Source organism: Fusarium graminearum, chromosome 1 (assembly GCF_000240135.3).
Source record: "Fusarium graminearum PH-1 chromosome 1, whole genome shotgun sequence".
Lineage (NCBI taxonomy): Eukaryota > Fungi > Ascomycota > Sordariomycetes > Hypocreales > Nectriaceae > Fusarium > Fusarium graminearum.
The window spans coordinates 9,319,497-9,346,034 of NC_026474.1; the positions used below are offsets into that span (position 1 = coordinate 9,319,497).

Here is a 26,538-nt window from a genome sequence, read left to right on the forward strand (position 1 = left end):
CATCAAACACGACAGACAGCAGGTATTAGTGTTGAGACCAACGTGTGGGTTGCAGAAAGTGTAGCATACATAAACTCTACGCTCCATTTTTCTTTTCTTTTTTCTTCTTTTTTTCCCTATCTGTAGGTTAGAAGTTACTAACCAACATACATACATCCGACACTCACGCTGGCATTAGATCCGCCGTGTTGGCCAACTTGATCTGCTCAATCCCTACAGCCCATCAGCTCTGAATGGAGTTCTGCCTGAGTCTCACCACCTGAGCCCGTGCAGTCGACACCTTGTCCTGTCTATGTGGTTCGTTGCACAAAGTGCTGCCCAAACTTCGCCTAAAAGTCTAATCGTTTTGTACCCATCGGGGTACGTCGGCACTGGGTGTATGTAGGCAGGTATGTCATGACTGCAAGTTAACTCGCGTAACTTATTCATTAGGTGGTTTGTTAGCACAAACAGATTACTTGCTTTGCTTCACCGACTGTTCTACCATTCATGGTGGTGTCTACCACTTTGTCCCTCTGTCACGCGGTCATTTCTGACTACCTATATGACTTAGGCGCTGGATCGCCTGGGTAATTAGTTTGGTACCGTCCTGAACTGTATTTTGTGGTCGCAATTTGACTAATGGTCTGCTCCGTGCATCTATCGAGTCAGCCTCACATCGTCATACCCACACAGACAGTAATAGAATATTAGACGCGATGCCCATTGAGCCGAGGTGCTTCGGGGCAGCAGAGACTGAGTAATTTACCGTCTGTTGGTTCAACTTGTGATGATGAAAAAAGTCGGGACCTGTTGATTGGTTACATCTCTTTGACTTTGATTGTACACTTGTACAGTTGTGATTCATATCTTTGTCAAAGTCTAACCCAAAAATAAGTTTGCTGAGGTTTCCCCTATTCACTCATCCTTTGAACCTGGGGTTGGGGTTGGGACGATCATACAACATATGCGCACTTCCGATATTGACAAGAAGCCTGAGCGTAAACGCACATGCGCATGCATGAAATGGCCGCGGCAGGACACCCAATACGGTACTAACGCCAAGACATTGAACTACCTACGAGTGTGACAGTAAAAGTGACAAGCGACGTGTTATGTATTATTTCCAGGCTCATTTCCATGCACGTCTCCCTAATGTTGCAGCGGCAGCAGCAGCCTCCTGTAATACCTAGGCTGATCGACAAAGCAATAGTCCGCTAATGTTGCTTGGCTTCGAAACGTCCTCACCGGTCTCACAATAGTAGACACATCACCGGTGCTTTGTTACAAGTCGCATTGTCGATACTGCCTCATTATGGTGGGCTTTGTCTGGAAGTGGATGTTTGCCTTGTACTTCGTTGCTAGGTCCACCACATGGTTCCGCTTGAGAGATCTTTGTCCCGGAGAATGTGTGGGGGATCAGGTTCCATGCATGATATTGTCAATGCCAACCCTACCCTACCCTGAATCTTGCTTGTGTCGTATCCCCACTCCTATACTTTTGTGCTGTACATACAGACAGTGGCGTGGTATAAGCTGAACATTGTGCGCTCAAGAGGTGGTGAGGGAAAGTCTGGAACCGGGAGCTTAGGCGAATATTGAATCTGTGACATGTCCACGTTATGGATAATGCCAATAGTGGTATGTGCTGGTGCAACTCTGAAGCCTCACGATAACTCATGTTGGAACAGTAGTAGGTACCTGAATCTGCTGGGTTAGGATTGGCTCAGGAACCTGAGTTTAGCACAACCTAGAAGGGGAGAGGACCACTTTTTCCCACATGGTCAACCGCCGCCGCCTGATCCCTGAAGAAGGGAAGCGCTTACAAGGGATGATGATGTTGGTAGATGTCTACCTGTCTGAACACTTCGTACGTCAAGAAAGTATACAAAGCATCTAGACATTTGTATCGAGCCTGGTTAATAGCGTCTTGTGCAAAAGCTTTTTTTCAGTCAGGTAGTAGGTAGATAGCAATTTCATGACCCCGTCCACTATTATCCCAAGCGTGCCCACCGCTGCTTCATCACCAAACTCTATTCTTCAAGCACCAATTGCTCTCCCTGCTCTTGTTCATGTTTGCTTGCTAAGCCGTTACTGTAGTGGTTTACTTTGGGCCGTTGAGCCGATCATTTCAGGGATCCCTTGTCCGGGTGAACACAAACCTGCCTACTATCGCGTACCTATCCATGAAAGTCAATATATTAGCATTTACTTTTTCCCTTGCTTATCGTAAGCAAGTTCTCGGTTTTGACTTTACTGTGATCTGCTGTTAGCTGGCGAGCTGATTGCCGTTCTTGGTTTGTTATGTAAATCCTACCCGCCTGCATCCCACGGCACAAGACCACGCGCACAAGTACATAAATACGATATCGAAGAAGTAAATATTAAAGTTTGAATCATGAACGCTGAAATACATCACGACTCGCGTCCAACCAACATAAATATCACATTACATAACCATACGTAATCGGTGCGGAGCAATATCCGTACCCCTTGTGTCTTTGATACGTGTAAACTGAATTAGGATTTGAATTTGCTCTTCCTCTCGGAGTCGCGAATTGGCGACAGCATAATTACGCAGGCAGCTGTGCTGTGCCTATCAAGCCATAATATGGAGGTATCAAAAGAAACTCTCTGACAAGTTCTTCTCCACCTGATCGAACTAAGAGTCGTGGAACAGGAACAACCCTAGTTGATTATCCAGTTACTCGAAACAAACCATTCATCTCCAACTCTTATTTCCGCCGACTAAAGCCCGCTTTGCTACTACTGCAAGGGGCTCTTGTCCTGGGGGACTTGTCATGACTGACACTGACGCCCGACATTGACTTGTTTTGTTTTGTCCTTTCTTGTCTTGCCTTGCCTGACTTGGACCGCACAGTGATCAAAGAAATCTAAAGCCCCCGAGACTAGGCCTCAGCTAGGATCATTTTACTTCGGCGCCATCAACAGCTCCACTTCCTTCGAACGGGGCTCTTTCCAGTCTTTTCTAGATCGCCGAAATCATTTGTTTCGCCTCTTCGCTCTTTGTTCCTTCGTAGGTAGGCTTGTTCGTTTATTCAACGGCCAGCCATGGCATGACACGCCGGCTGGAACATTGCACATGCCATGGGTCAAACATGAGTGAGACGACAAAGTCAATCCGTAATTACCGCCTCTTACAGAAGTTCTAGCCTTCTTCTCCTCCGTCTTCTCCGGTTTCTTCACTGACTAACTAAACTAGACTCTCCAACTAGCATGTACTATTATGTTAATCATCGTTCTTTTCCCCTGTTGCAGGAATTTCTTGGCGTTTCGAGGCTAGGTCGTTCTGGAGTCTCAGCCGCCAACCCAAACAAGAGATACGCTACGAGAACTCAAACAAGCCTCAATGACCTCTGTCGAGGGGATACTACGCCGAGAGACCTATGGCTGCAACGCTGCAACGTTGTCAAGGGCGCCATGTTTTCGTGAACGTGGAGCTCAGACAAAAGACAAACCTGCCAAGCCTTCCGCCATGATATTATTGAACTGCTGCTTGACCACGCGTGCCCATTCACTATTGTACACATGGCTTGCGTCACTCCCATTTGCCGCCATTGTTTTTTGAGTTTGATGGCTTATCCCATATCGAGCCAGTACCTGAATGCACGTCCAGTAATGGTAACTGATCGCAGGCTCGGTGCACCTGGACTCGCTCGATCTACCCGAATCCAAGATTTCAAATACAACAATCCAGCCACAGTCAACCATGACTACATGCCCAGCACGTCAGTAGAGAATATGAGTACAGTACTATACAATCAAGTCTATCGTTAAGCCCAACTCCGGCATCATCTGCTGTGTGTGATTCTAATTATACAAAAAACATGGCTGAGTGGCTCTGACTAGAATCGAGACGTTTCATAAATGGATCGATTCTGTCTTATGAGGCTTGGTTGAATCTCAGTCTGGAAGCGGCATGATCCCATCTCACAACGTCTACGCCTTCTTCTTTCCAATATTCCAGCCCCAAGATCGGAGCACCTTGACAGCCTTGGGCGTTACGGCAGCCGTTAATGGCACTCGAATAAAGATGAAGCTCTTGTGAATGGCGTACGCCAACGCCAGCTGAGTTGCCAAGCCTGTCGTAGAAGATTGAGTCGTTAGCCTTTCTCACCAACTGGTCAAGCGGTCCTTCCTTCACCCCCATAGGAGGAGGAGGAGTGAACGGGGGCATTCTCTCCTTCTGTCCAGGGGGAAAGCGTTTGGTTGGTACTTACTAGCATCGACGCGGTTGCGCTCCTGAGCCTTCTCAACCCCCCAGGTGGCCATCTCCATTTTGTCACTAATTTCGTCATCGCCCAGTGCCTTGGCCTCAGCCTTCCGGAAAGACTGCCAATAAGTGTGCCAGGCTTCCCGGACAGAATCGGGGATCATCTGCTTGACTGTTGACATCACACGATGCTCTACCTCACCTAACCCCGCCAGCGGCACACGTTAGCAACCAGTTTGGCAAAATAGACCCGCACAATCACATCGACGGATATGGGTGAGGCCGCGGCGGCATCTTACCGATCTTCTCAGGTCCTACCATCCTAACAAATAGGAAGCAGAACGGAAAGTCCAGAACAGACAGCCCAAGGTAAACGCCAACGGTCACCCAGCCGTACTCCTTTGTGAGTTTCCTAAGCCTCGCGCTGAGACCCTTGGCTTCATCGGTTTTGCCAACGGTCGGCCCTTTGTTTGTCTTGCGCTTCGTTGTGAATCGGAATCCACGCCTCAACACGCCCTGGAGCATGCTCGGTGTTGTGGTTCCTGGTGTGAAGCGGGTGTTCTTTAGGCGAGCCATCACGCCTTCCCACGGAAGTGTCCCAGTCTTCCATCTCCAAACCTGACGCCCAGTTTGGTTTCCTGACTGCGATGTGAAATGCCTTGACCATGCGCCATTCCAGGCTGCCTGCCGAGCTGACTGGCCAAAAGCTCGTGCTGGCGCGTGCACGCTGCGAATTGGTTGTCTCAACATGGCTTCAACCAGAAGAAAATAGTTTGGATTTGTTCACACAAAGTTTCAATGCCTCGTGTTGCGATCCAACAGGACGTCGTGGAAAATCTCGTGATCGGTTTGGGCCGGGTCAGAGGCGATAATAACTCGTAACTGATCGGAGCTTTCGGACTTAGGGTAGTGTGTTTGTGTGATTGTAAATGTGCGGGAAACCGTCCAGATTCATAATCAAAGCATTGCGTCTCTCGTCATGGGACTGCACACTTTGATTGTGTCCCTGTGTCGTTCTAGAAGAAATGGGTAGTTTCGTTGAATTGGAAATTTTGGATGTTTCCTACCTAGGTCATGATGAAAAATGCGCCACAATGAAGGCCGTCGTTGCGCCACGTACGCTATGTGGCTGTGCTACCACGTGCTCTTTGACTCTATAACTTCAATGAAGCAATTGTGATCATTTTGTGAGGTAATTGTGACTTTCTCAAGAAAAATGAATTCCCGCTCGCATGAAACACTCCCAGAAAATTTCTCGGACTGCTGTTACAACTTGGCGATGCTCGAAAAGTTTTGTCGTGAGGAGCTTGTTGTCTAAGAGCTCGCATCGCGGGTCTCGGGTCGTATCTTTGAGGCAAGCTTGTCGAGTAGCACAAGTATCGAGATGTGGATTGTCTCAAGCTACAATTTCCACATCCTGAAGTTTGCACTTGTGTAGAATTGATGCTCGAGAGGTTGGGTGCATGTTTCTTGTACTCCAAGTACCTCATAGACCCTAGGGTAGGATCGCACTCAGAGGCTAGAGTCAAAGGCGACATAAATATTGGGACAATGACATATTAAATAGTTTTACTTTTGATATAACTGAGTGTAGAATACAATGAGTGGTAGGTATAGAGACTGGTGTCTGATAACGTTTCCTCTTGCTCTTCGACTGCTTGCTTCATTCAGCTAGGTAGGTAGCAGAAAAGTTGACCTCCTAAGTATTAGGTTACAAAAATAAATAGCCTAAAGAGCATAGTATAAGTAGCATAAGCTGATCTACTAATTTCGTCTCTTATGCTTTCAGCGGCCAATTTTTCTGATACCCTGAGGGCAGTATCTATTTAGGTAGTGCCTACATACCTAGGTATGATGAGGACATGGATCAGAGTTGCAAAGAGCCAGTATATGGGTTATCTGATAGGCAGCTATGTGTATGAATAAGATTAACTGCTTCTAACCGTTTTATTGCCGCCAAGTCACTTCGATATAAGTCAGGGGAAACATGGTATTTGAACGACTGCTGTAACGAATCGCATCTGGAACATAATCTGCAGTGAAACCTTTGGGGCGAATTTCATATTGGGATGGAAGTTACAAAAGAGCGAAGTGGCGTATTTGGTGTTATAACTCTGAAGGTAGGACGGCAATCGTGTGTTTGTGCTGCGTGTAGTTACTTGTGAGATTGACAAGTTTGCTATTAACCACGGTTTCTCTCCTAGTTTTATCTTAGCTGACGGTGCCTATCACTTGATCTCGATTTCCGATTCACTGCATTTATTAAGTGTATGCTGTTGCTTATCCGCTGCGATTTTCTAATGTTATTGTTGCTGCCAGTGGCAGGCACTGCCCATCGAGATTTCGTTTGTCCGATATCGCATCTCAACTACATTGGAAGTGCCTTCCTCAAACCTACATCACTGTCTATTGTACCTTCCTGTCCGCTAAACTAATTCAACACCAAGTCTAGCACATGCGAGGCATTAGGAACTTTTTATTGAGTACCTGCCTTCTCACCGTACTCATAACGAACATTCACCTTCAACAACATACTAAAATACCTATCTTCTGATACCACCCCTTCTCACATTTGGATCTGAAGGGTTCTTTTTGGCTGAGAAATGGAAGAGCACTGGTGACAAAATAGGTACTGAATATAAACACCAGTTTGTCACCAGGTACCCGTTCTGAGCGCCTTCGCTCTCGGCCGTCCACGGATTAGTTCTTCAATTTTGCGTCACCCTGATGAGGTGTACTGGATTGAGCAAAGTCACTCATTTAGAAACCACCGCTGTTTCCAACCACACGTTCACCTCATCTGGAATATCTCTATTTATTATCATCCAAGACGAAGAGGATGTCTAGGACTATCACATACGGAAAAATGAGAAACAGGAACATCTTAACGACGCTAGGATCACGACCGGAGAAGGACGCAGCCAACACATCACGGTCCAGGCAACTGAGTATGTTTATTTCAAACCCGTTCCATGACAGCCACCTGTGTCTCTAACTACTACATAGGGCCAAATCCACGTTTTGATGATAATCCAAAGCGCACTTCACGAAAGAGAGCGATGGCGAAACCGCAAACTGCAGAGGCAATGGCAAGTTGGTTGCTAGACGATTCCACCTCTGAGTGTTTAGAGAACGGCGACGAAGATTCTTCTCTCAAGAAGCGCCGGGCCAATACGCCGGAGATGTCGCATGCTCCGGCAAACGAGCCAGCAATTTCGCCTCTAAATCTCCCTTCGCCCCTCGAAACACTGCCCAACCCATCTGGAAAGTACCCTCAGAGGTCTCGAGTGGATAAAATCTCACCAAAGAGCCCTGGAAAGGTTCCAAGACGGGCTGCCACTACTCGAATACGCAAGGAACGATCCCAGAGGCGTACAAGTACAAAGCTGAAACGACAACTATCTCTCGATCCATTAAAGTTCCATCCCACAAATAGCTATAAGGTCTCGACACCTGTGGTGCTTGCTGTTGTCGATGGAAACGTCAGGAACCGTGGTACAGAAGGGCCGAGTACGCCTCCCGTTGGGGAGGGATGTGCTAACGGCGAAGCTATCAACGGAAAACTTGCTGCCATGCTGGCCGCAACTGATGCTCTTAAGCCAACACCACAGCGGACCAACTCTTCAAGCTCAAGACTTACCCGTATGGTACCATTAAAGGTGCTTACCAAAGTCTCAAATGCCTGGGATAGATTCCACCCGAAGGTGCCATCTCAAGAGAAGGGATCTCAGTACAAACCGATCTTCGATGATGGACAATGCATAAAGCTCGACACGCATGGGGCCGATCCCTCACCTGCCCCTCCAGATAACATGTCTCCCATTAGTAACATTGAAATACGCCTGAATGAAGGGGATAACCTCAACAAGCGGAAAGTGCAGCGAATTGTAGGAGGTCGGGTAAATCGAAAACCACTGGCTGATGATGGAAAATCTCTTAGGAGCGGAAAACTTTTCGAAGACCCGTTCTCTGAGCGTGATAAATGGCACACCGCAACAATCTTTGAGAACAGATTGATGGCTGTTCCAGAAAGGGAGGAGAGAGGACAGCTCATCCTGTCACGTAGCCCGTTCGAGTCTGAGAAGGAATTCGACAACAACATTGAAGATAGGTTCTTGAATAGTACACCGGTTGGTTCTTCGACGCCTCGGATAATACTTGAACGGGTTTCTGCCTCGAGCGAGGAGTGCAACTCTACGACCGATAGCATGAGTCCTTCCCGGAGGCGACTTAGTACCAAATTGAGCCACCTGCCATCTAAGTTTGACAACGAGACACCAGTCCCAGACAATCATCCTGGACCAAACGTCGGCAATCCAATCTCGGGCCCAGTCGACTCGGTCAGTCAATCTCGGCGGGCTTGGGAGCAATCGACTAAAGGTTTTACTTCTTTCGGTATTAAGAGTACCAAGAAGCACCCATCGCCTAGTAAGGAGGCTCTGGAAGACTTGGAAAGGGAATTACGACAGTACGCTCATGAACAAGCTTCTGGATCTGGTGGTCGCAGTCCAGAGGAATTAGATGCAGGTTACACCGATGAGAGCCCTTCATTGACCCGCCTAGCTATCGCTAGCATCGACGAGCTAGCAAACCCAGCATTTGATGGAGAGCATCACCGGCGACGATCTTCAGCGTCGATAACCAGGTACTCGTCACAAAGCAAACTCAAACCGTACAGAGATGTGCGCTTGGCTCCACCTTACCGCCCAGCAGGATCTTCTCCCCATGATGTAGATGAGCTGCATTAACAAGCGAGGTCTTGGGACTATCAAAGGGTGGTTTAGCCACCCAGATTGGCAACTTTCTCTTATACGGAACGGAGGATATGACTTTCAGTAGGCACACAGACTGGAAATCAGTAGTATATGGCAAGGAAAATCGTTTTGTTTTCTTCTTTTTTTTGAACTGAATTGAGACAAGCAAATATAGGATCGATGATTCAGTGGTCAAGCATGATCACGAGGTCGTACTAGACAAGCCGCAGGCGACGGACAAGGCACATGGCACAGGGCAAGTTATTTGTGGTGGGTATAGTAAATTATACAATTCTTCTCTCAACTCTCATTAGAGGGTATCAACGCTATCATAATCGTACAGGTGTGTAAGTGATCCAAGTCAAGATCATCCTGCATGTTCGCTACGCTTCATGCTGTGAAATATGCTTAGTAGCGGTGGTGGCGAGCACCACGGCCATCAGTGCCATGCATGCGTCTAGTGCCAGCAGCCTGTGATGTGGTTAATAACTATGACAAAGGAGACTATGAGTGGGTGTTATACCTTGACGCCAGGACGGCGAGTCAAGCTGCCCTTGAGCTTGAGGAGAGCACCGCTGACCTTGTCCTTCATAGAAGGTCGGCGCTGGTGGTGGTGAACAGGGGCAGCGCCATGTGTGCGTCGCGCAGTGGAACCGCCGCCGAACATTCCTCGACGAGGCTTAGTAGTGGTGGTTGTGGTGGTGGTGACGGTGTGACGGTTGGAACGGGCTGGGGCACGTCGGCGAGTGCTGAAGATGGAGCGACGAGGGGCAGTGTGTCGGTGAGTCCGTGTAAGAGGCATGTTGGATGATTTAATTGGTGTAGGTTTTAGTGGTTGTAGGGGCTTGTTGTTAGGAGTGAAGAAGAAGTTGTGTTTATCTGCAAGGATGTTTTGTTTGTGTGTTTGGATGATGATTCTGATATTGGGTCCAAGACTGGTCTCAGCGGGACATTATATACAAATTTGGACTTGTACGAAATCACCCTCATCATCACCACCATAATCTCAGCCAAGGATATTATTGCATCACCTATTACGATTGTTGATGAAATAAGAGCAAGGAAACTTGATCAGCAGTTTGAGAATACTGCAGATCCGATCAATGGAACCCAACCCGTGTTGGCCTTGGACCCTTGAAAAAATAAGCATCATCGTAGCTTACTGCAGGTCAAGAGACCCTGAAATAAATTGAAAGCAACAAAAACTTGGAAAATCGACATGAGATGGACTCTTTGGGAGAGTCTTGCAGTGGCGGACCTGACGTTTCGGAGGTGCAATAGCACGTCACTAGGTGGTTTGGGGAGAAGCCTGATTGGCGAAGTGGGTGAGGGATCCTTGTAAAGACGCAGGGTCCTTGGAGGGTCTGGGTTCTAAAAACAGGGGATCGTGGGGGTGATGTCATAGGGCTGGAGATATTACCGTTAATAGTTTGAGACATCAGGTTGAATTGTTCAACTATTAAAAGAGTTAAAGATGAGCAGATGAAATGGCTAAGGGCCAAGGGCGAGATCGAGATGGGACGAACAGTGACAAGGTCAAAAGATAAGATGCTCGTAGACTCGATAGAGAGGACAGTTCAAAGTCAATGAGATTTGTTTGTTAGGTAGGTACTATTCAAGGAATTATTAAAGCAATACCCCAATGTTGTCAAGGTGCGGCCTACAAATCGTGATTTCACACAAGAGAAAATGGCCAACTGCTATCTCCAAAGCCTTCTGTCTGGACCAAACACCCAACAAATCTACCCTCTCAGATTCTTCTGGATAGTCTCCAAGTCCCTGGTCGAGAACCCAAGACCCTTTACGTAGCCATCCCATCCTCCGTATTCAGCATCAACACCCTTGACGAGAGCCTTCCAAAAGGTCGGACGCAGACTAATCATATTCCAAAATCCAGGAACCCCAGTGTCCTCCACGCCAACGGTTGCCTTGACGAACTGGGTCAGTCGCTCGCGTGCTGGCTCGGTCCCGATACGCGACAGCATGTAATCCAGAATGACGTCGGGTTGGTTTGTACCAGCAAGGGTTTGGAGGAGACCTGCCACGACGCCTGTGCGGTCACGGCCGGCTGTCGATGAAAGGAATGCTTAGCATAAATCCCAAAACAGAATAGCTTGATGCTTGACTTACCAGTGCAGTGAAACAGGAATGGCTCATCCGGTTTGTCTCTGACGTGCTGGAGGATTGCTCGGATGGTGGGCTTGTACGCTGCTGCGACAGCCATCAGCTGCTCCCTCCAAGCGGCACTGCCATCATCCACAGTAAAATCAGCCGGAACAGGTTGAGGATAAGCAGCAATACGCTCGCAGAATACGAATTTGACGCCAGGAACTTTGGGGCTGGGGTACGCAGCGCGTTCCTCCTTGCTGCGTAGATCAAAGACGGTTTTGATATTGGACGCCAGCCAAGAGATAGCTTCAGGGTCACTGGCTGCAGAATCGAGCATACCCGAGCGAAAAATGCGACCAGGGCGTATAACGCTACCGGGAACAGCGCCAAGGTCACGAATGTTGAGGAGCGAGCGTGTAGGAATAAAGGGCTTGCTGCTAAGAGCTGCTGCGAGAGGCTCAAGAGGGATGGAATCTCGGACATCAGTGGCCGCAAGGGCCTCGAACTCGGCGCGTGAGAGAGACATCCTGCCGTCTGTTGAGTGTTTTTAGTTGTAAGAGAGGTATTGTCTGAAGTTTATTTTTTATTGTTGTTGTTGGGATGGGAATGGATGAAAATTGGCCAAAGAGTAAGTTGACACTGCCAGCTGCGTTGGCAGTGGCAGGCATATATGCTGCGTTTTTATTCTGCAGTCTCTAAACAAGACAGAAAATTGAGACATAATCAGAGTTTTGTTTCGCTCTGGTCGAGGAATCATATCACGATCAATCGTAAGGCGTCAGTGGAGAAACTATGTCACGGTCAATCATAATGTGTTCGTGGATGAAACCCGATCGCGGAGACAAGCATCGCAGGACTCGGTGATTGTAGGGTATATTGAGAATCAATGGAACTGATGTGAATCAAGTTCTTATTTTCATCCTCGGACATGCTGTTCTGAGCTGTGTGAGTGAGAGCATGAAGGATGTGATATATATATGAGTTCAACAGCCAATCAAGGTCTTGTTGGCTGAGATGTAGATGTATCGTGAAAGTGGAACTCAGCACCTACATCCAGAAACGGAGTCCTGCCAGTAATGAGAAGAATTATCAAAGATCAAGGATCAATATTCTAGCTAAGAGCTTTCTCATTTATGTTGATATAATGACAGACAGAACATGAGAACTTGATGAGCCAGGAGATGTAATTCCATGTCTAAGTCTCACTCGGAAGCTAGTGGGAACTGGGTTGCATATTGTCACGGAGTACTTGAAACTCCAATAGAAATATCGCCATTTCCATTAATTAATTTTCTGGATGTTTATATGCAGTATTTTATAGACATTTATTGTTTCTCATCAAAATACCAACTTACCAAGCGTATGTTGCAGGTGAATTCAAGTTCTATCTGCAGCCTTGACTGACTACCTACCTTTTGATCCACTATGCAAAATATCACACTGCCAGCAGATAACTGTTTCAAACAGAATTGGCATTAATACGAATAACCCATTCCCATCGTTCAGGTACTCATAATCAGCTACAATCAATTGCTATCGTTACTCATTAATGATCAATTCCGAAGAAGGTCACATGACCCGGATTGCCCCGCAATATCCGCAGAGCCCTAATTTTTTGCCCACAATATTGCTTCGGAGGAATCCACCAGTTTTCGTTTCTTCTCTTTTCTCTCAAGCGCAGGATTAGACTTCTTTGCGACCAGAAACACCACAAGTCCCTCTCTCGACACTCACAAATCCCAATCCATTTGCAATGGCTCCTCAGGCAGTACGTACATGACACCGCTTTGCTGTTAGGCGCCTCCTCAGTAGAAGAGGTTGCCGAGTCCAAAATGCAGTAGGCTAAAGTCATTTTTCAACAGAAGAAGTCGGGCAAGGCCCAGAAGCAGACCAAGAAGGTACGCTATCCGAAATGAAAGAATCGCAATCGAATCGAATTGCATCGACGATAAAACGAACGAAACGATTTACTCGATGCGATCCCTTTCGAAACCGAACCACCACCACGATCACTAACTAACACCTTGCAGTACATCATTGATGCTTCTCAGCCTGCCAGCGACAAGATCTTCGACGTCGCTGCCTTCGAGAAGTTCCTCCAGGACCGCATCAAGGTTGAGGGCCGCACCAACAACCTCGGTGACAACGTTGTTGTCAAGCAGCAGGGTGAGGGCAAGATCGAGATCATTGCCCACAACGAGCTCTCTGGTCGTTACCTCAAGTACCTGTACGTTTTGTCTTTGGTTCCCCGCTTCGCTCGTCGAAGCTGGGGAGTGTGTTTGCACGAGCATAAAGTACTGACTCCATGTTTCCAGGACCAAGAAGTTCCTCAAGAAGCAGCAGCTGCGTGACTGGCTCCGCGTCGTTTCCACCTCTCGCGGTGTCTACGAGCTCAAGTTCTTCAACGTCGTCAACGACGAGGCTGACGAGGACGACGAGTAAACGAAACAAATTGCAATGCATTGCAACGGCGCAGGAATGGATTGGTGAATTGGGACACGGGATCTACAAAAGTTAAGGACTTGGCCAATAGACCCAGCCATTTGTGTGGCACTCTTTGTGGTGTTCATATTACTGTTTCCTACAAATTTCTGTGACTGCTGTGCAATGTAGTCGTAAATCATGTGTTAATATTGGATATCCGCTAGGATGGTTAGGAGCATCACTTTTTTTCACTAAGAAGGATAACTCGCCAACACATCCGCTAGGATATTCGGTATATTGCTGTTCATGGCTATCATGATCTTTCCTCGGATCATATGCTTGTTGTCAAAAACGGAGATATAAGTCATTATGCTCTGCTGACGATGGTCATTGATGCCACAGGTGTTGAAGTATGCGACATTGGTGAACTTAAATTCATGAAGCACAACTCTCATCATGTCCGAACATGCTTTTCACATTAGATATAATTTGACATTCATTCTCATTCTTATTCAGCCTCATGGCAATGATCTCATAACGCCCTCAAAAGCAACCAACGCCATTGCATTCGCCGGGAACGCCCTCAAGAAACACGGCACGAAACCCCTCCAGTAACCCTTCCAACCGCGCTCCTTGTACACAGCAACAGCTGCATCTTTCCATCGAGGAAATCTCTGAACTCCATCGTTGAGTCCTCCGCCCAGGGGATCAGTCATGATGCGCTGCTTCACCACGTCGCTCGGATAACTCGTCAACCAGAAAATCTGGGCACTGAGACCGCCTGCCCAGAAATTCACCGCCGGCGTTCCGAGACTCGTTCTCTCGCGAAGTTGTCGTGATATGATATCGTAGCTGCCCCACCAGAAGAAGAAAAACGCTCTGAAGAGAAGCGTCGCTGACAGACCGTGGTAGACACCCGGAAGCCCATGGTGTCGGTAGATCTTTCGTAAACAGTCAATCGGACCAGCGTATAGTCTGTCTGACTTTTGTGCCGCGTACTGAATCTGCAGTCGAGCTTTGATATGCTCAACCGGCGCAGCGATGAAGCTCACTGTCGCACCAGCCAATATGCCTGCAATGCCATGGCCAAAACTCGGGAGTGCTGTGTACACTTTTGATGCCGTACCTGGCAAAGGTAAAGTAACGTCTGTGCCCAAGGGCTGGACATTAAATACATGCTCTGAAAGAAGTCGACGATAAACAGTCAACGAGCCCAACATGACCGAGTCCATAAACATCCATCCGACCAAAGGCGGCGTTGCACCCTTGTAGAGCCCGCGAAAGCCCTCATTGCGGACAGTCTGCGTAACACATTGAAGAGGTCCTTTAAATCGACTTGGGTCCGTTGTTTGTAGGCGAACTTTGATAGTGTCGAAAGGATGGCCGACTATTGTAAAAGATCAGTCTGGTTGATGTTCAGACCTGTCTCACGATGAGAGTAGATAGGATGTTTGCTTACCAGATAGCTTAGCTATGCCGCTGAAGACTCCCGCAATAAACCCTTTGTAATCATTCGTCTTCTTTTTCGTCTTCCCCTCTTGTAATTTCAGGGACGCTGTCTCCTTCATGCTGGCTTTTGTTTGCACGTCTGCAGCCATTGTGTATGTGAACGACTCTTTTTGAGTCTATTCGTCACCACTTACTTTTGCAGTAGCAGTGGATAATCGTGATGGTGATAAGAGAAATGTCCCGTTACAACCTTGGAGTCGACAATTCCTCAGTGTATTAACAGGATGCAGAATGTCTGGCAAAAAGAACACCTGAGATGACATGAAATCTCGAAAACTTGTCGATCCAGAGGTTGAGTGCTGACGATTACAATATTTTGGATATCGACTGCTCGTTATTCGCCGGGTCCGGGGAAGGTCCCTCACTAAATAAATCACAATGCAATGAATGGGTCTTGACACCGGTCGTCGGAGGCAGGGACCCCAGGCCTGGAGGCTCTAACCTCCTCTAAAAGATCTTGTGCATTACAGCGTCCGGAGTCTTCTAGCTTCCCCGGCGAAAACCTGTCTCAGCAGTATCCATCCACCATCACCAGAGGCCGATCTTATACGTTGTAACTCCAGCTAAAGACTCTACATCGGCATTTGCTTACAGTTAGTTACTGACTCCACTTGAAATATAATAAAACCTCAAAATGTCTAGAGCTGATATCCAGTTCGGACTCATATCAGTTGATTCTCATATGGTGGGTGGTATCTATCTCGCAAAACTAACAACTAAACCTATCTAACTTCAAATATGTCCACGCACATTCATAACGACTTGTGCTTGCTACTAGTTACCGTGTGCCTGCCTGCCCTTCCCCTTTCCGCTCATAATATCCAGTCCAAACAGAAAAACAATGTTGCCCGCAAATCAAACCATTTGACGTATCGCTCTGCAATTGGAAAGCCATGTCGTGTCGTCGTCAAGAATTGAAGCAATAGCCTCTGATGCAAATGTGTATCTTTTTCCTCCCTTTGCTTTTTTTGATGTTTTCCAAAAACTCGAGATCCTAGCCTTCTCCCCTTGGCTTGTCATTAAATCCTTTAACGGATTGCCTGGCTGCTGTTCTGGCAAGCCACCCCTCCCTTCACTCTATAGCCGCTTCTTCGTCTTCTTCCGATTGAAAAGTCATTCAGTTGAAGGCTGTTTCATGTCCATAAAAATTTCATACAGATGACACACGTTGAAAGTTTACACATGGTAGGATGCAAGATTATGCCAGAAAAACAAAAGCGCCGTGTCATTCTTAGACAAGAGATCAATATCCCGGCAACGGGCGGATGCTACGGTGAGCCCCTTTCTAAAAGGTCTCCGTATCATCCGTGTTGTGGGAGGTAACACTGCCAAACGTTTCTGCTTCTCGAGTTAGCCAATTGTCTTGTTGCATAGTTCATATTCCAACTTACCTCGCTTGCGTCGGCGAGATTCATCCTCGGGGCTCTTGGGAGTCATGGCCCGAGGACCACTGGGTCGGCGGGTAGGGACACCCAAAGCAGCGTTCAAGTTGCGGTTCTCAGGCTTGGGACTGCTTGTGTAGTTGCTGAAATGGGTACCACTCATTGTGGCATACCCACTCTCATCACTCGGGTGTGGTGCGGGGCTGCCCTTTGCCAGCTTCGAGATACGGCTACCTCTTTGTTGAGGAGACATAGCCGAAGGGCTGCTAGAAGGCTCAATGGGCTCCTTAGGAGGTCGAGGAGGGCCAGTTGGGGATGTTGTCCAGTAAGCTGGGTCCTGAGGAGCACCCGTCGACGATGCCTGACTGTATCGGTTGGTGTTTTGGCTCATCTGGTTGAAGCTAGACACCGAACCACCCCAGTCCGCGGATCTGGGTGTCATCGGGACATTGTACTCTTGAGCGGAGAATTCCAAAGCATTGCGGAAACGCTCTGTCTGGCCCTGCCTGGGCTGGGGGTGTTGGAGGTTCAATGAGTTTCGGTGAACCTTGTACTTGGGAGCATCACCCGGGGTGCGTGAGATTTCACGTCGGACAGGGGCGGGCAGGGCAGCACTGGGTGCTGTCGGAAGCTCCTGCTGTTGAAATCCAGCGGGAAGCTGGTCGTCGTAGGGACCATGGCTGTAATCACCATCGTTGTAGGATCCCAAGCTAGAAGCAGAACGCGAGGGGGGGTAGTCGTCGTACTTGACTTCCTCCTTGCCCTTGCTGGAAGCTGTCGTTCCAGACCATCTGGAGATCTTGGGGAACCACCCAGAAAGACCAGATTTGTGCTTCTTCTTCTTCTCTGCTGTGTTGCGAGGCGTGTTTTCGTTGCTCATTGGCTGGGGGATACCGGCGGGTTGGGGAGGAGTATCAAGGGGAACCGAGCTGCCGCGCTGGAAGCCCGTTCGCTCTGGCGTCAGCATGTTGGGGTTGCTGCGCTCAGCGGATGGGCTAGGGTGGTCGTGCTCGTATTCATCCTCATGTTCAGCCACAGTGCTGATGCGGTTGTCAGAGAACTTGCGCTCGCTGGCCAGACGGGATCTTGAGTTAGAAAGAGAGAAATGTCCCGATTGGCTGGGGGTGATTGTTGAGTTGCCTTCAGGCTCATAGCCTCGGTCTTGCTCGAAGTGGCCCTCAGGTTGCAGGTTATCAAAAGAGGGACCACGTCCACCGCTGGTGGAAGGAGCTTGGACGGTGCCCTGCACCTTGAGATCATCAACCTCGCCGAGAATTTGCATGAGAATCTCCTCAATACGCTTGAAGTCGCTGGTGCCCTTGTTGCTGAGACCTTGGAATGCTCGCTTGAACAGGTTCTTCTTGGCGGCAGCCTCGTTGAAAGTGTCGATCTGAGAAATGCTCTGTACTGATCGGGCACCAGGGTAGGGGCGGGGGCCGTTGATGGCCTTCTGGAGCTTCTCAGTGTTCTCAGTGCCGGCAAAGATGACATCATCACTGGTGTCCTGGACGAGGTTCTTAAGTTCGTTCATGGAGGAGCGCATCTCAATGGCCGAGTTCATAAGCAATGCCACAATCTCGGTGTCTCGGGCAGAGCGCTGAGCATCACGAACCATGAGGTGCTGCATCAAAGACACGATGTCCTTGTTCTCGATACGGTCGATTCCTTGACCAGTAGCCGCATCGAAGAACGGCGAGCCCATACCTTGAGACATGCCGCTCATGTGACGGGCGTCCTTTGGAGCGTAGAAGGGATCCTGGCCACCAGCATTAGGAGATCCGGGCAGAGACATGTGCAAAGCCTTGGTGTTGGGCTGCATGTCGGGAGTTCGGTTGTTGCCATTGGACATGTAACCTTCGTCATACTTCGGGTTGTAGCCAGGGCTACCGGTATGGTATGGAGCCCCGAAGCCGCGAGCTGCCATAACATTGTCGTTCAGAGCTGGGTTGGCAACAGGACTGGTATCCTCGTATGGGTTGGTGATGAGGGTGTCTCTCTTGCGATCGTCAGAGGTACGCTGCCACTCGTCTTGGTCTTGGCTGGCAGCACTCTCAGCATGCTGTGCTGCGACATTTCGAGGCGTAGGTGTAACTCGGCCCTCTGAAACATCATCGTGGTGCTCACCATCCAGACGGTCTTGCACGATTGAAGGGTTGGTTTGGGCATCATCATCAATGCAGCCAAACTCAGGCATAGGGTTGTGAAAGTCGGGCAGCCCACTCGCGCCCAGCTTGGGTGAATCATCATAAGAAAGACGGTCAATGCTGTGTGCGGGAGTGTTGCGAGGTTCATGGCCTTCCAAGGTGCGCTCCTTGAAGGACTTGTTTCGGAAGACGCCAGCGCCTTGGTATTCCTCGGGCTCCTCGGTAGCCGACTGCTTCTTGCCCTGTGCGGCTTTAAGAGCTGCGACAGCGCCAGTCGCAATAGCCACTTCGGAGGCGGTGGGAGATCTTGCCCGAGCTACCTTGCGGCCATGGTCGTCAAGATCATATTCAGTGAATTCTTGAGACTTGTTAGACCTGGCACTGGGTGTGGCATGTCTCTCGGGCTCTAACTCGCTGCCATCCATGTATTGCTTGTCAGGGCTAGCACCACGGCTGCTGTAGGTCCTTGACTGATCGTCATAAGACAGTGCCGAGTCTCGATGAGTAGGGTAATCGCTGTAAGCAGCACTCAACATAGAAGGATCAAGCATAGATCCGTCAATCAAGGAAGCAACTGCTGATTCTGGGCCCATAGGAGGATGAACAACGTTGGGGTTGGCAGCGATGCCGCGCACAGCCTGTCCAGCCGCAACCTTTCCCAGCTCGCTGTCATCAGTATAGGTAGAGTTGCGATAATCCATGCCAGACTCGCGGGGAGACATGTGTTCATGTTCCCTCTGTTGTAGGGAGTTGAGGGAGGGAGTTGATCGACTGTCGCGGCGGTCCCCAGACTGCTCATAGTAGGCGGGACTTGTGGAGTGCATACTCCTGGAATTGCGAGGATGATACTCGCTACCTCCCTCAGTATAGCCAGAGACGCTGGGAATAGGGCTGAGACCTCGAGCGCCAGCCTGGTAAGGAACATATTTCAGAGGTGGAGGAACATCTTGGGTAGCGAAATATGAGTTGTCGTATCCGCCCTCGGGGTAATCATTGTCAGAAACGTCTTCTTCTTCATACTGACCCTGGCGTTCGAGGGGATGCTTCTGGCCGTACTCGTCCGGTTCATATTCCTCCACGTAATCTTTCTGGCCACGAGGAAGAGCTCTCAGGTCACCTTGGGATACATTGGCGTGTGATGTAGATAATCTGGTCTCAACATTTGAAGGCGTCGCTGAAGGGGTGGGAGTTGAGTTTCCAGAGACATATCCACCAGGAACGTTCTTAACCGGAGTGATTTCTTCACTGGCTGACTGGGGTCTATCAATGTCGGTGTCGGCAGATCGAATGGAAGTCCTGGTCATTTCCGAAGGGTTGATCTCACTCATGAGAGGCATTGGTGGTTGAGGGACCACGTGATCGTCCTCGTGTTGGTCAGCATAAGGATCACGGCTCATAGCACGGCTATGAGTGGATTCGGCTCTCCGACGACGTCGCTCTCTTGGCTTTCGGTCGCCTTGTGTTGTGCTATCAGATAGAATAGATGAGGCGAAGCCGGCAGCGGCAGCACCAGCCGCTGCACCCTTGGCCATGTCACGCTTGGGAGCGACAGAGTCATTCTCATATTGGCGGTAATCATCCTCAACGGAATCTTGGCTCAAGTCAGAGTTGGCCTCGAGGACATGACGAGCCTCTCTGTTGCGCCTATCCTTTGATTCGTGTCGTTGACCTGACGACCGCCGGCGGTCGGGTGTCAACTCGTCTTTTGAAATCGATGTGCCTGATGAGGTAAAAGAGTCCCGGCGACCCTCTCTCTTGCTGGTTTCCCGCTTGAGAGCATTGAGTTCGGGCAATATTAGTCGACGAATAGCGTCTTCGACAGTCTCGAGTAGCTTTGGATTGTTGATTGATGATTTGGAGACATCCGATCGTGAGGAATGTGCTGCATGTGTGCGGTGGCTAGGGGCCAGGTGAGATGCTGAGACATTCGAGTCAAGGCCTGATACATTGGATTCCAGTTGTTGGCTTCTGCTAGAGCGACGACGATGGGCTTTAATAGGCTCCTCTGTCCTCTCAGAAACGCTGCTGGTCCTGCTCTTTGGTCGACGTTTTCTATCCGATGTGGACTTGTCCCTCGACGAATTTGTTGTGGAAACCTTTGACCTATCTCTGGTTCTGCTTTTGCGAATTCTGACCTCCTCTGCTGCATCTCTTGCAAGTGCATGAGCACCAGCAGGTGTGGCCATATCCCTTGTCTCTGTTGGGCTTTCTGCCTTGGCGTCAGTGTTGTTGCCAGTGCCGTCAAGGAAACTGTCAGATGGGATGGCGGAGATATCTGAGGCGTTGACGTTGTACGTCTCCGAGGGGATCAGCGGGCTGGCTGGTCGTCGTTGACGTCTATGGCTGCTGCGGTCAATCTCAATGTCAATTGGATTTCTCGAGACGTTAGACTCTTCGGTGGCGGAGGCGTAAGAGTCCATGCTTTGGCCGTCGTCAGCGTCAAACTCAGAATCGCCCAAGGGTATCCGTCGAGTCACAGAGGTGTTACGGGCGCTCTCGGTGACTTGGATGTGATGATCAGATCGACCTCTCTTGGAAGGTGTGAGGCGGACGCGGACGCTGGGGCGGCGTTCGCCTGATGAACCGACAGTGGACTTGCCTCCTTCGAAGTATTCGATGAGCAATGAGGTCTGAGATTTGTTGGCCTTGTGTCCACGGGTAGCAATGGTGACGGGAGTTCCGTCTTCGGGGATGGAGTATGATGACTTTTCGTCGCCGGGGTTCACCTCATCCGCCGTTGATGTGAGGTCGGTGGGCGTGGTATTAGTCTCGGTTTCGGTGGGAGCGGGAAGTGGTAGAGATTTTCTGTCAGATACACCCATCGTAAATCTGGTGAGGCTCTTAAGTGGAGGTGTTTCGGGGCCCTTTCTTCCCAGGACTGCGATCCGGATCGGATGCAGAGAAACACCGGTGGGAGAGGAGGGGGTTGGTTGATTAACGGATTGATATCAAGCAAGACATGCGGGAATCAAAGACGCAGCAAAGAGTGTCTGGGTATAGAGGTCAGTGTCCGCGATTCCAAGGTTTAACTGAGCTGAGAAATAACGGTGTAGGCCAATGGCATGGGGCTATGAATCGCCACCAGCGTCGTATCGACTCATGAAGCGGAGAAGGATGGAGTTGAGAGACTTACACACAAGCGACCCGATTAAAAATAAGGAAATAAAGTTGGAAGCGTTGACCGACTGAGTGACGGACCAAGTGTGTATCCTATCCTATCCTATCCTATCCCAAGTATCCAGAGGACAGGCAGACACAGACAGATATACAGAGCCTCCTAGTGAAGTCACTATGGCTGACTCGATAGTGACCTCTCACCACAGAAATCCCTTTAGGCTTCCGAGGTAATTTCGAGAAGGAGGGAGTTTTGGGGGAAGGAAGGGTTTGGGATGCGACGACGTGCGGCGTGGTCGATGGTAATGGTAATGGTAATGGTGTGAAGAGCGTCTCCAAAGGCTCATGGGGATGTGGATCCGGTAAGGTAGAGAGAGGAGGAGGTCAGGTTCTGGCGGGGGGGCTAGAAAAAAGACGGGGCTAACAAAGTTGCCCGCAGCAACGCCAAACAGGGATCCAAAGTGGAAGTGGAAGTGGAAGTATTACCTCTATGTACGGATAGGAACAGGGAATATGGGCAATATTCGATGCTGGATTTGTTGGGAAGCAGTAAAGATCCTAGAAACCAGGAGAGAAAAGAGAAAGAGGAAAACCGAAATCTAGGTCTGATTAGGAAAGGGGAACAGGGCAATCAATTTAGGTGCACCGTATTCGAGGGGATACAAGGGACAACTTGAGGACAACAGAGGTGGCTGGGATAGGATTTGGAGGCTGGGAAAAGAAGAAAAAAACGGGTTGATGACAGTAAGTACAGAGTAAGCTAGGCTAGCCGTTTTAGCAATTTGGACAGTGAGCAAACTCAATTGCTGAAGCCACTAAAACAGATTAAAGGTAAAGTGATTTGAGGTTTGATTGCTTTCGACGATGCATGAAATATGGAATGCTTGGTACGCAACTTGGTTAACACGAGGAACTACAGCTGTAGTAGTGGGACCACTAGAAGCCCATAATATCCTCATCAACCTCACATCTTTTCTTCAACAATACTGTCTGCTTTCCCTCACATCTACACATCCCATATCCTTCACATTCATTTACCTATTCACACAAAAGAACAGCTGCCCTGTTCTAGGTTGGCGGCTGGGCCCTTGAGATTTTCAGGCTAGTGTCTTGGGTGTGATGAGTTGTCTCTGCCGAAGGGGGGGACCTACCCAATAGCGCCGGCCCGCCGGGATCACACCTAGCTCAACACGCTATGCCCGTGGTTTCTCTGCCAATAGACGATCTCTTCTGGCCACGAGAGAAGACTGAGGACATGCAGGAAACAGAGACTGCAGGCTCGAAAGAAAAGCGAGGCCCGACCAGTTCGTCGAGATCCTGGCCTGTCTGCCTGCCTGCCTGCGTGTGATGTGATGCAATGCGATGTGACAACTCTCACCATCCATCAAATTTTGTTTGTTATCGAATAATAAGCATCCTCTGTGACTACCTATCGAAAACAGGTATTCACAACTAGCGGTCTCCAGAATTGCTGAGCTGCTCTGCCACGACTGACCACACCAGCCTCTTAAACGCACTCCTGTATCAAATGGCAAGACACCAGACGAACGGACCGTTGGGCTGCCACGATAATCTGATACAAGTCTGGCAAGGTATCTATCTGTAAGACGATTCATCTTTGGTTTCCCATTCGAATCAGGCCCCGGTAAAAAATAATCCATCATCGCATCGTGCTCCATCTCCCCCAACCTCTCGCCTCTATCCTTCCCTCGTCACTCGCTTGATCTGATCCACTCCGTCAATCATCAATCCAAACCCTGGTTCGCCAATTAATCTTCGGCTCAACGCCACGGCTCAAAGCTGGCGGCTGGGGCGTCCGTGTCCTGAGAATCATTCGAGTGAGCCTCATTATTCGACAAAATCACGCATAAACTCATGTGACGAGTTTATCCTCTGCTGCTGCTAAACGCTTCTCATAGGTAACTGTTCCTTTAAGAGATTTTCAATGAATAGTTACGTACTCGAGCTGATCAACTCTCCACTCCACTTACACTGTCGAGTGGGCTGTAGGGCTGAAAGTCTCAGTGATATTGAGCCGACAGTCCTCACCCGTAGAACATTGCATTCCTGATAACAGATTGGATTCATAATGTGAGCTTTTAAAGGTACAGGTGGAGTCGAAACTATATCACAAATGATCGTCAGTTCTAAACGTGGTGTTCTTAGGTTATCCGTACCTTTCAACACCACCAGCCTAGGTAATTTAGCTCCATGTGCCTGAAAATCACATCAAGAATGGGCTTTCTCTTTCGCACTTGTTAACATCAGTGAAATACCAAACAAGTTATCCGAAATCATTCTAAAATTGGACAGCTACGTTCGAGTACTTCCAACCTCCCCGTTCTCGTATCTTCAGGGCAAACTTTCGGCTCCATACACTTGGTTACGCCCCATATATCCTCCTAACCACTACGAGCTTGTCCCGGTTCGATTTGTTCCACCGCAAGCAAACACTTTATGAAGACGAGGCGAACTGCGCATCCGGATATCAGGTCCTAGGTCATTATGCAAACTACATCAGTGGATCCCCCAGTGAGGACCCTATCAATATGCAAAACACAACAAAACACATGGTATATCCTTGGAGTTCCAAGTCTAGAACGACAACCAACTGTTTGTCTCGGGGTTTCCTTGATTTTAGTCGTTTCCTCGGCTTGAAAGCTGAAGTTGGACTATTTCGCCAAGAATACTAAACGCAACCAACTCTGACCGTAGGTACTAAATGAACGATACTTTCGACTCAACTCGCTTGCGTCTCAGGGGCACTATGAACCGAGGTAGTTACATATGTACTCCCGATGTTTGCAACAAGCTAACCAGGACAAGCCATAATTCCATCTTGATTGGGCCTACAAACAACAACTATCAAACCCCTCAAATATAGGCCGAGTGCCTGATTATGGTCCCTGGCTAACAGTACTATATGACCATAAACCCAACTAGCATGCAACGAGTTGAGTTGCTGTCACGTTGCTCTGCACACGGAGACACACTGAGTGTATGGTCTTGATCGACTGCGTGAATCCTTGTGGAAGATCGTCACGCCATCTCCAGTGACACCGACCTCGAGCCCTGCAACCAACCGGGTATCTTGAGGCCACTGGTGTAACCTGTAGACGGCCTCGTATAGGACTTGATCCCGATGGCTTGTGAGATGCACATCCCCCATGCCCTCAAACCTTCCGTTTAACATTTCTCCAAACTCTGGCAAGTGTAATATTGCAAAACCAAGATTGCAAAACGAGTAAGCTACCAGTGTACCTAAATATAGAAGCTGGAGAGTGATCATCAATGACGACAAACATGGTCCAACTATGATACAACACCCGACGAGACACGATAGTCGAACGATCAAGAGATCTCTATAATCTGAGACATGTGACGTCTGTACTGCAAATATTGCAGATCTAGTTCGGCACTCGGCCATGCTGAATCATTGGTTCACAGATAGAAGTATTTTCGGGCTCGAGACAGCAAGCCCAGTGGTATAATGCATTCATTTCAATTGTGGTAAAATCGCCCGACTCCTAACTTCCTTGCCATTTACTAAAACGCTTTCCAAATGCAATTCATCTCTCATGATCCGTGAAACTCCATACACCCCATACACCACCCGTCCCAACAAACATATCAGAAAGTGGTCATGATCAAGATCTCCTGCCATCCGTCACAAGAGCTGGTGGTGGTTCAGAAGGATACTCTGGCGGACTACCACCAGCTTCGAGATCCCTCAATTCCAACGGATCATGTCTCTCCTTCTTGCCATCATACGGAGGCGGCGCCTGTCCAAGCTCATTCAGACCTTCTTGGGACCTAGTACTATTCCACAACGCTCCGCGATTTGATGTTCTGCCGCCACGAAGTCCTGAAGATTCTGTTCCCTGAGGGGTTGAGCCGGGCCATTGGTTTCCACGACGGCGGCGCCGGCGTCTGATTTGGATGACGGTTGCTGTCAGTCCAAGAACGAGGATGACGAATAAGGGGATGAGAGCCCAGGCAAATGGTTCTTGACCAAAGTTGAAGCCGTTTTCGTTGCTGTCGTCGTTGGAATCTCCAGTTGCCATTGTAAGGGTAGAGTCGATAATGGTTTGTATAAGTGGCGATAGGCCTTAAAGTTGCCGTAATGCTGATGCTCATACGTGACTCCCAAGTATGGATGTTGATCGGTAAATACAAGCAAACAGTCTTTCAGTGATTAGATAGATAATTGTTTGTGAAACTAAGAGAATCAAGAATAATTATAACAAATGACTTGCAAAGTTGTGAGGTCAGAGACTTTGATAGGGTGTCGTCATCAAAGCAACCATCAGAGTGCACAAACCCAAGGACAAGGGGAGGGCAACCCTTTGTATTTGTGCTCCCCTCGACCTCTTTACTTTTTTTTGCCTTTGATTCGCGTGCCTCACCCCAGATTTAGAAGCAGGCCGCGTAGCCGATCACTCCACGAAAGGGTGACTTCATCATGGTGGCTTGTTAGCTTAGATTCAAAATCTCCTTAGATTTGGTAGGCTGGATACTACCGCTACTCGGTGGGAACGGGATAAAATGCCCGTCACCTGCTACTACACACAGCCTATATTTGGTAAGCCGGATTATTCAACCAAGAGGTTCAACCAGGATGGTTCAAAGTGTAAATCGAATACGCAACAAGTCTCTCCGGGGGTTCCATGGACCAGATTCGGGCTATACACTCATGGATACGATGATGCCAATACGCTGCCTGCCCTGCGTTTAGATAAGTTTCAGCCGACTGATCTGCCACATAATCAACCTCACATCAGTACTCGTTGGTCCGGCGGGAGGAGTGGCCAACGAGTAGCTTCTAGATTAGTTCTCAACCAGACACATTCCCGCTGACTGTGATTGTAATGCTTTTATCTAAGAGTGGC

At 48.8% G+C, this 26,538-nt stretch overlaps 9 protein-coding genes across 9 annotated transcripts; 3 read left to right on the top strand and 6 right to left on the bottom strand.

The window, feature by feature from the left end:
• Window positions 1-3,808: 3,808 nt before the first annotated feature.
• Window positions 3,809-5,190, bottom strand: FGSG_09970 (uncharacterized protein). Its single transcript, XM_011320579.1, has 3 exons — window positions 4,513-5,190; window positions 4,221-4,415; window positions 3,809-4,082 (listed from the first exon to the last, which is right to left on the bottom strand). Exons 1-3 carry the CDS (start codon window positions 4,961-4,963, stop codon window positions 3,940-3,942), a joined length of 789 nt encoding a protein of 262 aa, XP_011318881.1. The 5' UTR covers window positions 4,964-5,190; the 3' UTR covers window positions 3,809-3,939.
• Window positions 5,191-7,052: 1,862 nt separating this feature from the next.
• Window positions 7,053-8,961, top strand: FGSG_09971 (uncharacterized protein; the record flags this gene model as incomplete). Its single annotated transcript, XM_011320580.1, has 2 exons — window positions 7,053-7,161; window positions 7,220-8,961. 2 exons carry the CDS (start codon window positions 7,053-7,055, stop codon window positions 8,959-8,961), a joined length of 1,851 nt encoding a protein of 616 aa, XP_011318882.1.
• Window positions 8,962-9,228: 267 nt separating this feature from the next.
• On the bottom strand, window positions 9,229-9,868 carry FGSG_09972 (uncharacterized protein). The gene is made up of 2 exons (XM_011320581.1): window positions 9,491-9,868; window positions 9,229-9,438 (listed from the first exon to the last, which is right to left on the bottom strand). Exons 1-2 carry the CDS (start codon window positions 9,767-9,769, stop codon window positions 9,376-9,378), a joined length of 342 nt encoding a protein of 113 aa, XP_011318883.1. The 5' UTR covers window positions 9,770-9,868; the 3' UTR covers window positions 9,229-9,375.
• Window positions 9,869-10,709: 841 nt separating this feature from the next.
• Window positions 10,710-11,602, bottom strand: FGSG_09973 (uncharacterized protein; the record flags this gene model as incomplete). The annotated part of the gene is made up of 2 exons (XM_011320582.1): window positions 10,710-11,035; window positions 11,098-11,602. 2 exons carry the CDS (start codon window positions 11,600-11,602, stop codon window positions 10,710-10,712), a joined length of 831 nt encoding a protein of 276 aa, XP_011318884.1.
• A 1,132-nt stretch (window positions 11,603-12,734) lies between these two features.
• Window positions 12,735-13,717, top strand: FGSG_09974 (uncharacterized protein). Its single transcript, XM_011320583.1, has 4 exons — window positions 12,735-12,844; window positions 12,939-12,974; window positions 13,107-13,303; window positions 13,392-13,717. The coding sequence occupies exons 1-4, from the start codon at window positions 12,830-12,832 to the stop codon at window positions 13,516-13,518; spliced, it is 375 nt and encodes a 124-aa protein (XP_011318885.1). The 5' UTR covers window positions 12,735-12,829; the 3' UTR covers window positions 13,519-13,717.
• Window positions 13,718-14,018: 301 nt separating this feature from the next.
• Window positions 14,019-15,098, bottom strand: FGSG_09975 (uncharacterized protein; the record flags this gene model as incomplete). Its single annotated transcript, XM_011320584.1, has 2 exons — window positions 14,019-14,887; window positions 14,960-15,098. The coding sequence occupies 2 exons, from the start codon at window positions 15,096-15,098 to the stop codon at window positions 14,019-14,021; spliced, it is 1,008 nt and encodes a 335-aa protein (XP_011318886.1).
• Window positions 15,099-16,294: 1,196 nt separating this feature from the next.
• FGSG_09976 (uncharacterized protein) lies at window positions 16,295-21,357 on the bottom strand (the record flags this gene model as incomplete). The annotated part of the gene is made up of 2 exons (XM_011320585.1): window positions 16,295-16,347; window positions 16,401-21,357. The coding sequence occupies 2 exons, from the start codon at window positions 21,355-21,357 to the stop codon at window positions 16,295-16,297; spliced, it is 5,010 nt and encodes a 1,669-aa protein (XP_011318887.1).
• Window positions 21,358-25,296: 3,939 nt separating this feature from the next.
• Window positions 25,297-25,713, bottom strand: FGSG_09977 (uncharacterized protein; the record flags this gene model as incomplete). The annotated part of the gene is made up of 1 exon (XM_011320586.1): window positions 25,297-25,713. The coding sequence occupies one exon, from the start codon at window positions 25,711-25,713 to the stop codon at window positions 25,297-25,299; it is 417 nt and encodes a 138-aa protein (XP_011318888.1).
• A 481-nt stretch (window positions 25,714-26,194) lies between these two features.
• FGSG_13676 (uncharacterized protein) lies at window positions 26,195-26,506 on the top strand (the record flags this gene model as incomplete). The annotated part of the gene is made up of 1 exon (XM_011320587.1): window positions 26,195-26,506. The coding sequence occupies one exon, from the start codon at window positions 26,195-26,197 to the stop codon at window positions 26,504-26,506; it is 312 nt and encodes a 103-aa protein (XP_011318889.1).
• Window positions 26,507-26,538: the final 32 nt, after the last annotated feature.

What these genes read in the sequence shown, in the direction of transcription:
- FGSG_09970 (XM_011320579.1), bottom strand. Translation starts at nt 4,963, where the DNA reads ATGTTGAGACAACCAATTCGCAGCGTGCACGCGCCAGCACGAGCTTTT. An exon ending in GGTAGGACCTGAGAAGATCG is followed by an intron (nt 4,416 to 4,512) that starts GTAAGATGCCGC and finishes TGGCGGGGTTAG; the next exon opens with GTGAGGTAGAGCATCGTGTG. An exon ending in GCGCAACCGCGTCGATGCTA is followed by an intron (nt 4,083 to 4,220) that starts GTAAGTACCAAC and finishes CTTCTACGACAG; the next exon opens with GCTTGGCAACTCAGCTGGCG.
- FGSG_09974 (XM_011320583.1), top strand. An exon ending in CCCAGAAGCAGACCAAGAAG is followed by an intron (nt 12,975 to 13,106) that starts GTACGCTATCCG and finishes AACACCTTGCAG; the next exon opens with TACATCATTGATGCTTCTCA. An exon ending in GGTCGTTACCTCAAGTACCT is followed by an intron (nt 13,304 to 13,391) that starts GTACGTTTTGTC and finishes CCATGTTTCCAG; the next exon opens with GACCAAGAAGTTCCTCAAGA.
- FGSG_09972 (XM_011320581.1), bottom strand. Translation starts at nt 9,769, where the DNA reads ATGCCTCTTACACGGACTCACCGACACACTGCCCCTCGTCGCTCCATC. An exon ending in CTCGCCGTCCTGGCGTCAAG is followed by an intron (nt 9,439 to 9,490) that starts GTATAACACCCA and finishes ACCACATCACAG; the next exon opens with GCTGCTGGCACTAGACGCAT.